The sequence below is a fragment of the Phocoena sinus genome, chromosome 7 (assembly GCF_008692025.1).
Source record: "Phocoena sinus isolate mPhoSin1 chromosome 7, mPhoSin1.pri, whole genome shotgun sequence".
Lineage (NCBI taxonomy): Eukaryota > Metazoa > Chordata > Mammalia > Artiodactyla > Phocoenidae > Phocoena > Phocoena sinus.
In genome coordinates this window covers 88,266,725-88,284,320 of record NC_045769.1, presented here as the reverse complement: position 1 = coordinate 88,284,320, position 17,596 = coordinate 88,266,725, and the positions used below count along the sequence as shown (strand labels likewise).

The following is a 17,596-nucleotide window of genomic DNA, read 5'->3' as shown; positions in this document are numbered from 1 at the left end:
GGATTAAAAAAGAATTAGAAATTAAAACTAAATTGGAGAAAAAGGACCTAGTACCTTAAATGAGTCACTGTGTTTAGGTGTTTCTTACATCCTAAGAACTTAATAATGTGTATGCCTTAGAATGTCAAATATATTATTGATTTGAAATATGGCACCTATAGTAATTGATGCTATGAAAAATTTGTATTTCATTTTTAAGTGAGATTTTGAAAACATGTCTACAAGACAAAGATGCACAATTAAGATACTGATATTTTGATAAAATATAGACATGATTATTAAATATGCCTAAGGAAAGTACTTGTGGAGTATGTTAACTATGATGGTAAACAGCATAGTTTTCAGTTCAGACACCTCTGGTTTGGCTCCCAGCTAGGCTACTTAATACCTGTTTGACTTTGGACAAGGGTTTTGGCATCTATTCTTAATTTTTTCCTCTGTAAAAGTGAGGATAATACCTACCTCGTACATATGAAACAAGATAATATGTGAAAATTGCTTTAGCACCCTGGCCAGTGGTCAACATCCAATTAACAGTAGTAATCATCCTCATTGTTATTATTGTCAGTCAGTATTGCTTCTCCAGGAACTGTGTGGAGAAATGAAAAGGCCCCACTGAACACATGAGCTACTTCTCTCTGGTGTCTCTAGAAATGCCAAATGTTTCATTAGGGCAAAGGTACCTCTAGTTGAACCTAAAATTAGATTTCATAATATCATAAAACTGTAGAAATCTTATGTACTAGAAACCAAATCTGCAGTGCTAGATAAATCAATATAAATAAAATATACACAGAACATGATATTTGTCTCATAATAGAGAAACTGCCATTAAACGCATTGGGAAGTTAATTTTTCAATTAACATTTAAGTAAAGTTTGAGAATGTGTTTTTATCTGATTCACATTTTCTCCCAAATTTGCTTTCCTATTGATAAATATAATGAGCAAGTATCTTCTTCCGTTTTAGAATTTACTGGAAACAAGGCTAATCAGAGAAGGTACCTTTGACAGACATCTAGCTGTGTAATTAATTAATGCCTTTAAAATGCTGGAGATTATAAAATGAAAGTGTGGTATATATAAAATGAACAAATGTCTAAGTTGTGCATTAACGCATTTCTCAATAAGTCCATTTCATTGCAGTTATCGTTTTTCAAGCCTACACCCAAACGGTATAAAATTCTCCTAGAAGCTAAAGCCTTCCCTTCAGATCATGTAAGGATTCTTCAAATTATATTTATATTCTTTCTGCTCTTCCTAAAGGAGTATATCATTTGCCTGACTTGAATGTTTATTCACTAGTCTTTTCCAAGTAACCTTATAATAAAAAAGATCTGTCAAATGCTTTTGATTTATGCATTTTTTATAGATTGTAGCTTTATTTCTTTGGTTCAAGTAAAACGTGTTAAAAGAGGAAAGAATTGAATGGGAACATTGATTTATTAGTCTTTTTAAAGACATTGAGCAAACCGCTGGTCTAAATCAAGTGCAGTTATAAATGTTTTATTAATTCTTGTTGCTGTTTTATTTTATGAAATTAAATCGATACATATACCAGTACTTAACCTTTTAGGTACATAAAGTAGGAATATAAACATTTATTTGTCCATTTGTTTTCATAGCACACTAACATAATTATTGATACTTTATAATTAAAAAAATGTATTAAGGACTAAAAGAATTTCTTGTGGTTCAAGAAAAAAAATCATGCTACTTTTTCAGGAATCACAGTTGGTAAGAAATATGATTGTTCCAGACACAGACAGGCACAGATTAAAGTATATTGCAGTTTCAGTGCTGTATTTCAGTTTTAGTGTTGGAGAAACTTGATTTCTGTCTTTTCTAAGTATTCTAGCCTACACCTTGTAATTTTAAGGCACTTAATTAATGCAAATTAATAACCATGCTCTTACTAAAAAGGATCAAACCCCTATTTTGAAAAATTTCAGGGTTTCTAAAATTTCTTGTTCCCATTTATATCTTGGGCTCTCAATGAAGGGAACTTCTTGATGCCCTTTTCTTTTACTAGCTTACTCTTTCTAGGACAAGCCACTTCTGTACTCTCTGTTGGAGCCTAGCAAATCCCCACCTCCTCACTTTGGTTATTTTGTAAATTCTGTTTTGACTTGCATTAGATGATTTAATATCTTATTCTAAAAATCTCTTGTACTCCTAAAGTCTAGATGACCCCTACGTTTCCATCCATTTCTAATATTTTGTGTTTCAAAGAATGTTCAGACTGTTGCATGTAAATTATGTTAAGTAATTCTTCTCTGATATATTGTTTAGTCACTTTTAACCTTGACCTTGAATTTAATATAATAATATGCTTTTATTGGTATTTTATTATATTTTTCTGAGTTATTTCAATATACTTCTGTACACTGGACTTGATTTAATAAATCATCTTTCTTTTCCAGTATGCTATTGAGTCACAGCTTCAACTTCATGGACTTAACATTGAGAAAAGTATGCGGCTTATAAAACCAAGAGAGGTATATGAGAAAGATAAATAAATATTAATCATTCTTCTATTTAGTATTGATCTTTTTTCTTCATTTTCTTCAAAAGTTTATTATCTTCATTACTTTAATGGAAGTTTCAAGAAAGTATAAAAGGCCTATACTCTGTTACTGTTAGGTCATTTTGCTTAAAATAGAGAATTAACTCAGAAGTGTATCTATTTTAATTTTTCAAGGGCTATTACAAGCAAACTATTTTCCTATTAATACCACTGGAGTCTGCCATATTCTTCAATGGGATGGGAGGAGATGACAAATTGCATACATCATTTTCAATTTTAAATGCCATTTCCTGTGGGTGCCATTGAAATCATGTTAAAAATTAGTGATACTTGTTGAAATTGAATGATGCCTATCTTTTATGCCCCTCTTAATCTAAGGATCAAATATTTTCCTCTGAGCTTGGCCTGGGGAATAGAAAGGGATGTGGTGTAGCAGAAAAAAACTAGGCTTAGAACTTCGCTATTACTCCCCAGGGAAATCCCAGACCCACCGACATACTGGGTATGTGACTTTCTGATAGTTAATCTATCTCTGAGATTCCTTTATATTTAAACAGACAACAAAGGAAATACCTAGTCAGGCTTGACCATATGTTCAAGGTCTAAAATACTGTGCATTTTACATTAATAAAGATATAAGGCTAAGTTGTACAGGTTTTGACCTATAAACCCTGCATCTTGTGTAATTTTGGCACCAAGAGATCCACACAGAATAAATTTTAGGTTTCACATATGTACGATGCTCCCAGGCTGTTAAACCAGTGTTTGAACATTTATTTCTTTCAACCCAGAACTAATTTGAGAAATTAAAGGTCTACTCTATTCACTTCTATTTGCCAACATGCAATAAATTAATGGAACAGAAAGTTCTCACAGCTTTGGAACAACATCTGTTTCATATGTTGTATATAAATTGCTTATTTCCAGCAAAAATGAGCATAGCCACTAATATATCACAAGTTTTTACTTTAAAAGTGACAAGTGGGGACTTCCCTGGTGGTCCAGTGGTTTAGAATCTGCTTTCCAATGCAAGGGACACGGGCTCGCTCCCTGGTCAGGGAACTAGGATCCCACACGATGCAGGGCAACTAAGCCCGCCCGCCACTAACTAGAGAGAAGCCCGCGCTCCATAACGATAGATCCTTCATGCCACAACGAGGATCCCGCATGCCGCAACCAGGACCCAATGCAGCCAAATAAATAAATAAATAAATAAATAAATAAATAAAATGAAATAGGAACAAACTTACAGTTACCAATGGGGAAAGGTGGGGGGACAGGGTGGAGGGGAGAGATAAATTAGGAGTTTGGGGTTAACACACACACTACTGTATATAAGGTAGATAACCAACAAGACCTACTATATAGCACAGGGAAATATACTCAATATTTAAAAAATAAAAAAATAAAAAAGTAATAAAAGTGACAAGTGTTGTAGAGCTGTATGAGTTAATCATAATTTGGGGACCACTCTTTAGCATTACTGGATTAGGGCACATCAACATGAGACAGAACCATATCTATCATTTAAAAATATATTTCTTATTTGCTTAATACTGATTCTTTAAAGAAATAAAGTATTAGTAGATATAACACTTTCCTTACTTTTCTTTGAAATTATGGTGGACAAACTGTATTAGCTTCCTCTAAGGGAAAAAAAGAGTTTGGGGTTATGATATTAATTTTACTCTGAATTTTTTCTTAGAATCACTGAACTCCTTCTCTTTATGTATAAAGTATGCATCACTTAATAATTCAAAGATTTCATTGTCAATCCTATTTTTATAGATTATCATTTTGTAAACAAGTCTCAGACTATCAGCAGAAATTAGAGTATTTTTATATTTGTGATACATATTATATATGCCTAATGTGGGATACAGTAACTGGCAAATAGTAAGTTACCAAAAATTAAAAATAATTGAAGGAAAATTCATTAATGCCTTAATGAGTTTTCCCCACATATTAATGTAGTTAATGATGCTTTGACTTCATAATCATGTCAGATTTAGCACTGTAGAAAATACATGAAGACTTCATAAATAGGTGAGAATTATCAGGATACAAATAGACTATATGTATCTAGGTGAGTTATTTTCACTCAAGTTGTTTATAAGACCAAACCTAAATTCATTCACAATTTTCAGAAAGTCACTGATCACTAGTCTTAGGTGGGGAGTTGTGGGGGAAAAGTAACTTTGATAATATTGAATTTTATTGATATTTTCTTCATGTTTGGATCTTGATCTTTAGATTGGTGTGGAGGAGATTTTACTCTTAAACTAATAGAAAATATTGGTTAAGTTACACTCAGATGAATGATGTATACGTGCCTCTTTTTTCTGGAAAAAAATATTAGATTGATAAGTAAAATACTAATTTCCAAGAAATTTGCCTTGACATTTGAATTTTATGGACATCCTGTACTTTCTGGTATTTTATTTGATGGGAATAAGAAGGAAACAATCTATAAGTATGTAAATAGTAAAGATTAAGTGAAAAACTGAAGAATAAAATCAAGCAGTAGGGTTTTGCAAAGATACTTTATAAACCTCTTTTTTACTATTTTATTATCATTTCTTAATAACAAAAAGATATTCAAATACATGATCTTGCCTGATTTTTGAAGATTATTAATTTGAAAAAAATTATCTTTGATTTTTCTTACAGTAGGAAAGATCTCAAGGTGAATTTTAGATTGGGAAATGTAAAGGGACAAATTTGTTATTGTGGATATAATGTAACTTGTGCCTAACGTGACTTTAGGGGGAAGAAACACTGAGATTAGAGGATATCCTTGAAGTAATTGAGAATGAAGGTGACTCTATTGCAGTGATCCTGTTCAGTGGTCTGCATTTTTATACTGGCCAGCTCTTTAATATGCCTGCCATCACAAAAGCCGGACAAGCAAAGGTATGTACGTCATTTCCTCCTTTGCCCCTTGTCCAGAACATCACTCTATAGGAGTATTCAACTGTACTTCTAGTAAAATACCTTTGTTTGTGTCTGTGTAAAATTATTTAAAGAGTTTAAAAAAAGAGTAAGATATATATCATGTATATGATATATGACATATATATGATATATGACATATAAACAATAAATATATCTGAAAAATATATATATATTTTGCTTTAGGCATCTCTATTTAAACCTCTTTTTGTCACTTCTGTGGTCTTACCTCCTTATTAGCATCTGCTCTCCCAATGTCTACCTCTAATCAGCAGTATAGGTGAGCTTCCTGTAAGTGATGTCATTGGTACAGAGCTGCTCAGTCAGCAGGAAGCAGACAATACTTAGGATAGTAACTATATACTAGGACTGTTAGAAGCTCAACTCTGGTGCTTTGTCATATTATAACTCATTCTATATATAATTCATGCTCATTAACACTATGTACCTGAAAAAGGGGAGATGGAGAATAAAAGTTTATCAGTAGATGGAGTTTTACCCAGTTTACTTTAGGAAGCCATTATACTGCCTATAACGAGCAATTTTCCCTCAATACTACTGAATGACACTTACATAGTTTACTATTGTGAAAGAGTAGCTCTTTATATATAAGTGCTTGTAAGAAAGTGTTTTTATTATTTGTTTGCCTGAAAAAAAAAATCAGAGGAACAACATTAAACAGTTACAATTTGTATTTAAAATCTTTAAATAACAGTTCTATTTGATTCAGCAATCAAATCATGTATTTAAAAAGGTAACAACTGAATTATACTCTGAACATTAATAAGTTATGCGATTAATATATGTGTGATATCTAGTTAATATACTCAGTTATTGAAGCTAATGAATGGAACTAATGAAAAAAAATTTAGCACTGTTATCAGCAGTCTTAGGAGTTTCCAACCAAGACTTCCAACTGGTTTGATGGATAACTGTGAAAGTGGTGCATTATGAAAGATATAAAGATAATGTCTTCTTAATTTAGATATTAAATGTTAAGCACCAAAATAAAGGGAGGCCAATAAAATATCATATTTTAAAATGTTATGCAAGTAATCAGAAGTCCCTGATTGCCTTAGTATACACGCATGTCTCATTAAACTTCATAGAAATGAGGCAGGATGGTAAAGAAGAAAGATCATGGGTTTTGGAATCACTCAGTCTGAAATTCATATCTTGGCTAGGTCATTTAATTCTTACATGATCTCAAGCAAGCTAGTTACTTCACTTTTCTGAATTTCTGTTTTCAAAACTGTTAATTTGGGATAACAGGACCTACTTCATAAATGCAGTGTTGATTATGAAGAGTATAAAATATCTTTTGGATTGTACACATTCTACCGTTAAATGGTGGTTCCCTCCCTCCTTCCACTGTCCTCAACAAATATGAAGTTATAGAAAGTGGCTTAAATATAAATTTCCTTTCATTTCCCATTAAAAAGCAAGATAAACTTGTTTAGTAGATGTTATATGTAATTCTTATTCTTAACTACCTTGCTTACTAAAACCATTCTCTCAGTATTTTGCACGCTTTCTTTTATGTAAAAAATATGGTAAGTGCCTACCAGGTAAAACTCTCATTGAGTTTTCAGTCAAAGAAAGGAAGGTAGGAATGAGCAGTTCCATATAAATGTAACTGCACAGGAGTGATGGATACTATGTGAGTGAAATGGCGATCTAGCAGACTTCAATTTATCCATTATCAAAATTATTTTAACAGACATTTATACTCTTGCTAGACAATCCCCTCCATTCTCAATGGAGATTTAGAAAAATTCTTTATAATGTAGACTTACATAGCTCTCTTGGGTGGTCTATGAAGATAAAGCTGAAGAGAGAGACAAAGAGAAAATTAAAGGTGTCAATCAAGAAAGAGTTGGGAAATTCGAGGGGAAAAAAAGCCATAAAAGAGCCACAGTTAGGAACGGCTAAGTGACATAAAAAAGACGAAAGTTTCCAAAAGTATGGTTGGAACCAAAAATGATGGATTAATAAAAGTCAACAAGAGTAGATTCTGAAGTAGAAACTTCATATGAAAGGGAAGTGGGGATAGGAATTTTGAAAAACATATTATTAAAGAAATACATGTATACCAAAAAAAGCAGAAATTGTAAGTGGCTTGATGAATTATTTTGAACCCTTATAGCCATCACCCACATCAAGAAACTTCTAGAACATTTATAACACTCAGAATCCTCCTTCTCCCAAATACTGCCTATTACCTCCTCTCCTGACTTCTAACCATATACAAATATATATATATATAAAATATATACATATATAAAATATATATAAGCTTTGTCCATCTTTGAACTGTATATGAATGGATTAACATATATTCTTTTGTGTCTTGCTTATTTGCTATTATATTTGTGGGGTTCATCCATATTGTATGTAGCAGTTTTGCCTGTTTTTCTTTCCACTTCACTATATTATTATAGTGTATGAAATAGATCACAATTTATTTTTTTCCATTCTAATCAGAATAGATGTTTGAGTTTCATTTCCATTTGAGGGCCATTACAATAAATTCTACTGTGAACATTCTTATAAATTTCTTTGGGTATGCCTTAATACCCATTTCTGTTAAATACATACCTAGAATTAGAATCCTTGGAACATAAAGTATGTATATGTTAAATCCTAATCAACAATGCCAACTTTCCAAAGGTTTGTATCAATTTGTCATATACTCCCACTAGCATGTATGAGTTTCTGTTGCTCTTCATTCTCACCAATAGCAAATCTGATTAGTTTGTAATAATTCATTATAGTTTTAATGTGCACTTCTCTGACTATTGATGAGGTTGAGGGTCTTTCAAATGTGTACTAGCTGTCTCAGAATCTTCTTTTATGAAATGCTTATTCAAGTGTCTTTCCCAATTTTGTATTTGGTTATCTGACTTCTTGTTGTAAGTGATATAGAAATTGACTCTGATGGAAAGAGAAAATATAAGATTTCTAGTGATCATCTAAAGGGAAAAATAAATTAATTAATAAAAGAACTGTTGGTAGGATGGCTCTGACTCACATAAAGAATTTAGAGAATGCTGAGACTTTTTTTAACTGAGGAGAAGCCCTGGGATGGTGACAAGTGTGAGAGGGTAAGGAAAATTAAGCGTAAGATCAGGCTAGAGAGCCATATTATAAGGGAAGGCCAGCATGTGAAAAGAGACATCAGTTTGAAGACACACTTTCATATTTTGTCTTAGAAGCCATCTACTTAATTTTATATTATTGGGCAACCTACCATCTTGGAGCTCTGCCTTACTTCTATATTTATATATTTTTCATATACTATTACTTATTTCTACTAATAATTTATTTTTGTCTACATTCACTGAATGCTCCCCATTGTCCTTTGAATTACTATCCCTAAAGATTTTTAACCACTGCCACGACTCAGCTCTCACTGTCAAGTAAAAGCTACAGGCTACTCACACACTTGAAAATTGTTATTTATGAGCATCTGCCTATTACACATGGAAGTCCTATATGCACCCTGAGATCAGTATGTTCCAGACTTGTCTCCCTCCAGAATATCCCTACTGTTTGTTTCATGCCACCATCGTTATAGACCTTTAGACTCAACTCTGACATTTTCCTGTTCTTTACCTTTTCAACCAATCACTTCTTAATTCTACCCTCAGGGTTAGTCTTTCCTTTAATATTCCTGAATCACTTATGAAGGTTTTCAGCTGCAAGAAACAAAATCCCAGAGAAAAATTAGCCAAAGATTAGGGATTTATTTTTCTCACCACAGAAGACTTGAGGCAGGAGGCTGCTAGGATGCACTCAGCAACTGAGTAGTGTTTGTGTGACATCTCCAGGGCTTTCTTATATTTTCTTCAGTCTTTTCATGTCATGGTCACAGGGAGAGTTGTCCCAAATCCAGATATCACAATTCTATTTACAGCAGAGAGAAAGACGAAGGGAGAAGTAGCAGTACAGCTTTATCTGTCCCTTTCATCCAAAGTGCAAAGTCTTTCCCAGAAAAACTAGCAGTTTCCTGTTTATGATTCATTGCCTTCTGAAGTAGTAGTTTCAAAGAAGCATGAGTAAAGGAGTTTTTAGCTTTTATGGCCCTATATTAGAGAGAGGCTGAGAAGAGGGGTTGGGGTTAATTTACCGACAGTAATTCTTGCATTTCCCAATTACACCCCCGTGGAGCATCATTGTTTCTAATCTGTTTCCCTCTTTCCTCTTCTAGCCCTCTTTAATTTTTTTCCTTTTTTTTTCCCTTCGTTCCTTCCTCCCTCCCTTCTTTTTTTCTTTCTTCTATTTTCTTCTTTGCCTCATTTCACAAAACATTTGAAAAAAATTCATGGAAAATTGATTAGGCTCCATAATGAAATATAAAGAGAGCAAAATAAAGAGAAAATCTACATCATCTGGTGAAATGAATAGGCTCCCCACAAATTATAATTTCTCAAGTTGAATTATGATAAGAAATAGGTAATTAGAAATTACTGTCAATGGAAACTCTTGGTGTATAAGGTAGACTAAGTCTTGGTAACAATTAAATAGAACCATAAATGGCTTCACTGTGATAGATGTTTTTGTGTTGCTCACGCAGCAGTCAGGGATCAGCTTTCTCCAGTGCAATGATTCAGGTTACCAGTGGTTCAGGGTTGTATCCTATGGCTTTCATACCCTAGAGCTTCTGTCACTATTCAGCCAAAGAAATGGGATAAAGGGATTTAAAGGGGAATACTAACATCTTAAAAACATTAGCTTAACAATGAAAAAATTTATTTCCACTTATATTCCCTCGACTAACACATGGTCATTTTTGGGAAATGAAGTATATTTGTGTGCTTAAGAGGAACAGTTATTAGCCTTGCCACACCTGGAATTCAGGCGTTTTTGGTTGCTGATGGAGTAGGATACTTATTCTGAAATGCAGTATAGCATTTGCATTAATGAAATGTTTAGATAGTAGAGACAGAGACACACCTGGCCTTGAACCCACATCTTTCCATTAGTTTCTAGAATAGTTTAAATGGCTTAATTCATTTACCAATATGACTTCATTTCTCCACTTAACAAATGGGGAAGGTAATAGTGCCTACTTCATTGATTTGTTCTACTGAGAAACAAGGAACTATCCCTAAAACACTTAGTACTTAGTGCATTGTAAGTAATCAGTAAACGTTATCAATATATAAAAATATCACATTGGCATATCCAACCTACAAAAAAATAATGAATCCTTAGAAAGTGAGAACTTTAAACTAAAGACTCTCATTAGACACTTCTACTCTAGATTATAAAAGAAAACAATAATCTAAGCAGTATGGTTAGGACTCAATAGACTGGACTGAAAACTTTAAAGTCTGGGTAATGGACTGATAAAAATTTTAATAATCTTATCCCCAAAAAAACTCAGTGCCAACTGCTTGCTTTCTACCTTCCCTCTCCAGTGCCACATAAACTGGCCTACAGCACTCTGGAATTCATGGTGCCTGGTAGACAGTGGTGCCAAATAAATATTTTTGAGTGAATGAATGATTGATTCTCTTATTTATCACATCTTTTATACTATCTTACTCTACCTTATATGGATGCCGGCATGTTAGTTTTCTTTTAGCCTACTGAAAATTGAAATGCAAATGACAGCCAAAAAGAAGACTGAATTTTGCAAACCTGTGCTTTGCTTTATTAGCTTCTACCTTGTTATGTGTCACTCTCACCTGGGTATGAGTACAAACATCTCTTAGACCTAACTATAAGTTGCCTAAATTATTAATAAGTAATAATCACAATTACAGCCCAAACAATTTAAAAACAAAATGAATTAATTCTGGATCTAGAACATTAGACGAAAGCAGAAATATGAATAAAGACATCATTATAAAAAAGAAAGACATATTTTAGCTTTAATATCATTTAATAAAAACTGAGGTATCTAAATAACACTCATATATAAATGGTCACCTCACTGATCCATCCATTTATCTTCAGGGAAAGTTTAAATTATTGTTAAAAATGTTTTCAGACTTTTGTAGGAGACAAATGATTGATCAAGCCTCAAAATTCAACATCATCTTGGCTGAGCTACGTCTAGTACTGAAGATTGGGAGTCAAGTCTCATGAACTATTACAACAGAATAATATCAGTAATACTTGCATGAGATATCAGGATTTGAGCAATCAATCAGTTAGGAAAAATCAGTACCTGATGCTTTTGTATATAACTATAATATAAACTGGCATGTTGTATGAAATTTTTATGCATAATAAATTAACCTTTTCCAAAAAGGTTTAACATTGAGATGTTCAATATTAAGTAATCTTTACTAGAAATCATACTAATACAGCCATTCTTTCATTAAAGTCACTGCCAGTTCACCAAATAGGATCTTATCATTAGCGCATAAAAAGAATCTTAGCTCTATATTCTCTATAGCAGAGCGATATGCATTTTAATTTTTTATACATTCTTTCTATCAGTAAATATTTGAGTAGTAAATTATAATAACGGAATTCTAAATAAGAATGCCTAATTTAGCCTGGAGTGTCAGCCTGACCTTCTTAGGGAAGATGAGACAAGAGCCAATTCTAACATTATGAGTAGGAGTTAACTAGGTAAAATCCCCTCCAGGGTGCGGACAGTATGGTGGGGCCATTCTAGATAGTGTTAAAAAATGACAGAATTATAAGGAAGCAAATATTTCAGTATAATTTGATTGTAGAAAAGATTGTATAATTTGATAGTTAGAAAAGATATGACAAGAAATGAGTTTATAAAGCAGACAGAGGCTGAGTAAAGAAGGGCCCACTAAGCCATATTATACATCTTGAGCTTCTCTTTAGTGCCACAGGTAGCCATTAAAAGCTTTTAGACAATGAAAGAACTAGGTTTTGTTTTAATTTTAAAAAGATTTTCCCTGCCTACAGGAATGGGTAGGAATTAGATGAGTAGGCAAAAGTAAAGAGTCAGTTGCAGTCTCTATGCAAGAATTTTAAAACTTGCTATCGTGATACAGTTCAAAAGATAGGGGTACCAGAGAGCAGATCCATTTCATACTACATGAAATATTTTTCTGATCTCCTAAGAGATTGTTCTTATTTAATCTTATCATCCTATTGCTATTAAAGACAGATTTTGTATAACCATCAGAAATGAAGGATCTATACTGAGCTCTTGCTGTCCCACCCAGATTTAGTTCTAGCCACAGAATCCAAGGATTAAATACATATATATATATATATATATATATATATATATATAGAGAGAGAGAGAGAGAGAGAGAGAGAGAGAGAGAGAGAGAGAGAGGGAGAGAGAGAGAACAGAGACAGAAACAGAGACAAAGAGACAGAGAGAGAGAAGAGAAAAATGACCTAAAGTTTAGATGGAATGTCCCATTAACTATACATCATTTACTCTGGGAATAGTGAAGGATTATTCTGTTTAGAAATATAAAGTAAACTATCCTGTTTATCCAAGCAGGAGCCTGGAGTCTCTAAGTCAAAATATGTTGGTAAGGATCAGTGCCCAAGAATCTAAAAATTTTGAGCTGTTTCTAAGAAGTTTTCATCAGATGTTTTAATGTAAGCTTTTCATTAAATGGACCATGTGAGAAAGACTGAGTAGTTCTCAACAGAAGAGAAATTTGCACTCAAGATGTTTTAGAATTACAGATTTGAGAAAAGCAAGACTCTCAGTTGTCAATCAGGATTGTTGCTTTGGCAACCACTCTCATCAAAGCCATGGTGGACAATTATTTCTCCAGATCTAGCCTCGTCTAAACCCAGGGTCCCCCAAGTGAAATATTACATTTATGGTTTTTTTTAGAGGATATGCATTTTATAAAATACTTAAGTTGTCTTAGACCCAGGCTAAAACCCATATTTTTCATGCCACTTGACCAACAAAAGGCTGATTTAAGTCTTTGTTAAGCTGAAAAATGAAAGTGTTACAACATGAAATGTACACACCCGTTTTAATTTATTCACTAATCACCAGAAGAATGGAAAGGAAAAAGTGTGTCTCATGGCAATCAAGGTAGGTGGAATTTCAGAAGACCCCAGAAAAAAAAATCCCCAATAAAATGTGAGAGATTTCTCTTAATGTCCTTCTTCATGATCCCCTTCTTTAAGAAATGTTTTATTAAATTAATTAATTTATTTTTGGCTGCGTTGGGTCTTCGTTGCTGTGTGCGGGCTTTCTCTAGTTGCGGCGAGTGGGGGCTACTCTTCATTGTGGTGCACGGGCTTCTTACTGCGGCGGCTTCTCTTGTTGTGGAGCATGGGCTCTAGGTACGCGGGCTTCAGTAGTTGTGGCTCGTGGGCTGTAGAGTGCAGGCTCAGTAGCCGTGGCACACGGGCTTAGTTGCTCCGCGGCATGTGGGATCTTCCCAGACCAGGACTCAAACCTGTGTCCCCTGCATTGACAGGTGGATTCTTAACCACTGTGCCACTAGGGACTTCCCCACTTCTTTAATCAGTTAAATTATTTATGCAAACAAGATTAGGGATATCAAAGTTTAGTTCAGTTGAAAAGACAATGTTCACTTTCCTAGCAAATTAAGTAAGGTGGTAAACAAAGAAGATAACTATCACATTGTCTATAAAAAGTAGCTCTAAGGGAAGAAATTTAAGAGTGACATCTTCAGAAACTATCCCATAAGCTTCTTTGCAAGATTATCAAGTTCAGTATGTAAGTAAAACTTAATAATATAAGCAAATTTGGTTGAGAAATTGACCATTTAGATTGGCATAGTAATCACTAGTAAAATATCTTACGGAAGAGTGTACTTTCATTTCCCATCTAAATGGGGCTCTCTTTGATATACAGTATCATTCTCATGTGATGGATAAATTAAATAGTTGCTTTAACGCCACTTTATAACAAGACAGGTAGATAAAAGTAGATATGTAAAGGTTAAAAGTCACCACCCATCCAAAAAGTAACTGCCCATTGTTGGGAAGGTTGTGATTAGGCCCATGTATCCCATATTTGATCCCTTGCTTCATGTCTTTCCCAAATTATGACCATCATGCTTCTACCATTTGTAGAATAGAGTCAAAACCACTTCAGGGCTCCCCTGGTGGCGCAGTAGTTGAGAGTCCGCCTGCCAATGCAGGGGACACGGGTTTGTGCCCCGGTCCGGGAAGATCCCACATGCCGCAGAGCGGCTGGGCCCGCGAGCCATGGCCGCTGAGCCTGCGCGTCCGGAGCCTGTGCTCCGCAATGGGAGAGGCCACATCAGTGAGAGGCCCGCGTACCGCAAAAAAGAAACAAAAAACACTTCAGTCTTTTATGATTATGCATATACCTAAGTTATCGGTATCGTATTTTCCTCTGCTCTCCTTCACATACTAACAGTTAAACTAAACCAAATGTGTTGAATGTTTTCTGTCCAGATGTCATTCTTTCAGTCTCCAGGCCTTTTTTCTTAGCTTTCCCTCCTCCTAGAATTCCCACATATGAAGATTCTGTTCCTCCAGCTTAGCTCAACCACTACCTGCTTCACAGGTTATGATCTGTCCTAGAGATTTGCTTTGTTTAACCCTCTTTGTATATGCAAACATCGTACATTATACATTTTTTAATCACATGCCAATAATGACAGATCAAGAGATTTCATATAAAAACTCCTAGTTTCAAATTACAGGTTTGGCAACACTAGACCATCTTTCTTGTACGATAACAAGTGGCAAGCCTGAATCATAGCTCTGCCCATTAGATGGGACTTCGGTTCTTCAACACAACTCCCATGTCTACCTGCTGACCTCAGCACTGAAGCAGAATGACAGCTGGTGTATATATTTCTGCTTACATTGCAGCATTCTTACCAAAAACGGTAAAATGGAGTATTTCTTAAAGGCCCAACTCATATATTTCTTGACTAACTCCTGTAGAAACATGAGGGGGTGATCCTTCACCTTCATCATAAAATTTCTCTTGCTCCTCTGTGTCAGGCTAAATCTGTCTTCCTGCTGTATTTCCATAGCATGACAGAAAATGTATTATTGGTCCTCTTTTGTAGTATCTTGTAATTATTTCTATGCCTATCTTAACTATGAAATTTAGGAAGCTTTTGTCAATAGTGTGTTCAATGACTGATTGAGGGTGGACCCTACAAACTTCACAGGCTTATACTAGTGCTTTACACATACATAGTCATTTATCATTAAGTGCATACCTGTTTGGCCAGTGAATGGATAAATGTGTGTTATCAGCAAGAATGGATTAGGCTGATTTTATGGATCACACATTGCATAAAAGACATAACTATGCTCCCATTTAATTAGAATCAGAAAATTCTGAAGAATTACTTATAATGGTCAATTGCTCTAAAAATCAAAATACTTGTAAAATTTGAGTTCTTTTTCAAACTCCATTTCTACTCTTTGACACACTTAGGGCATGCAGACTGCTCCATTAAGTTATTAAATATTAAATGAACTAAATTAAGCTTGAAAAATTACCTTGAGCTATTTTTCCCATCTTGAGTATCTGAAATAAATCAAACAAACTATATTTTGTGTGAGATCCTTGCCAGCTGGAGAAAGACTCCAGAAGAGAACAGTGTTACTTGATTTGTTTTATTTTTCTTCTTTGGTTTTGTACTTACTTCTGACCATAAACAGAGGAGACAATTGTTGTTTTTTCCTGGTAAAAGAAATAGCTAAAATTTACTCTTGAAAGCACACTCTATTAGATAGTAAGACATTTCTACCTGTAAATTACACAGCACTTTAGGGTCTCAAGGGTTTTTTTGTTTTGTTTTGTTTTTTTGCTTTTCCTCTCTCTCAAATCCTTTACTCTTTCTCCCCATGTAGCTGTTAGCTCTTAGCTCTGTCTCAAACCTTCTTAACTGATACCTCCCTCCTTAAATTTCATTAGCAAAATGCTCCTAACACTCCCCACTTTCTACTTCTCATCTCTGGATTTGCCAGTCTCATCAATATTTACTTTTAAAAAGCCAGGCTAAAAGGATGAATCTAGTTTCTGCAATAGTGCTTTGTACAAATGTGAATAATACTAGGTGCTGATGATGACCTACTGTGCTTCAGGCACTTGGCATGTAGTATTTACAATATTCTCAGCTACCCTAATAGGGAGCTTTTCCCATGGCTCAGTTGAGGAAACTGAGTCCAAGAGAAGTTAAGCAGTTGCTCAAGCTGACTTAGCCAGCCAGTAAAGGTTAGACTTGGAGTCTGGCGCTGATACCATACCTCTCTTTCCACTATATTTTCTCCTTTTATATTTGTAAACTGATTGTGTAAGGGCAAAGAGGTCTCAACATTTGGAAAGTCAAAGAAAATACATATAGCCCTCTTTCTTGGTTATTTTTCTCCATGGGAGCCTGAAACCTTTGTCTTTATGGTTGATATAACTGTCTCTTCAGTTTAGAGAATATTGAAAACCACAATTTTTACTTTGCCCCTAGATGTCAAGTATAAGGAACAGAATTATTGCTGAATAAGATTCTATTCAGTGCCAGCATTCAATAGTGGCCCAACTCGGAACCTCTAACCCACTCTTCCCAACTGCTCTTTTTAAGAGATGCCCCAAGACACTGGTGGGTCTCCTTCTGATGGTTCTCTTAGATAGTTCTATTGGCAATAGCTCCCACCAATGATTGCCCCATTGTCATTCCTGTTAGCAGCTCTTCAGGGCCTTTAGATGTATTTGCAGGTGCCCTCCCTCTAATTAAGAGCTTACAAACTCCTATATGACTGGGAAGCTAATCTACATGACAATAGGGAGAATTTCAACAGGAAGTCCACTGAACCTTCTAATGGTAGCTGAGTTGCAGAGTATTCTCAAGAAATTTCATTGTTTCACAGGTATATTGACCCCTCACTTAATATCAGTTTCCAGGATTTAAGAGGGGGAGAGAGAGAGAGACAGAGAGAGCGAGGGAGACAGAGAGAGAATAGATTAAGAAAAACCCCACTGTGTCTGCCTTTAAAGAATCATATGGGACATAGAGACATATATATAGAAAACTGCTTCAGACTGTATTAATGCTCGACAAGGGTAAAAACAAATCCATGAAAATGTCTTAGAAAATCAATCCAGTCTAATACCACAAAAAACAGAGTTATACATGCTCCAATTCATTTTACCTTACGATTGGGTCAAAACCACATATTGCAAATT

General features: G+C 34.5%; 1 protein-coding gene across 1 annotated transcript in view; it reads left to right on the top strand.

The window, feature by feature from the left end:
- The window catches only part of KYNU (kynureninase), a 91,295-nt gene that overhangs the window by 32,017 nt on the left and 41,682 nt on the right, over positions 1 to 17,596 (top strand). The window contains exons 6-8 of the mRNA XM_032638036.1: positions 1,146 to 1,217; positions 2,423 to 2,497; positions 5,293 to 5,439. Coding sequence (XP_032493927.1) covers positions 1,146 to 1,217; positions 2,423 to 2,497; positions 5,293 to 5,439 — 294 coding nt within the window. The remainder of the gene's footprint in view (positions 1 to 1,145; positions 1,218 to 2,422; positions 2,498 to 5,292; positions 5,440 to 17,596) is intronic.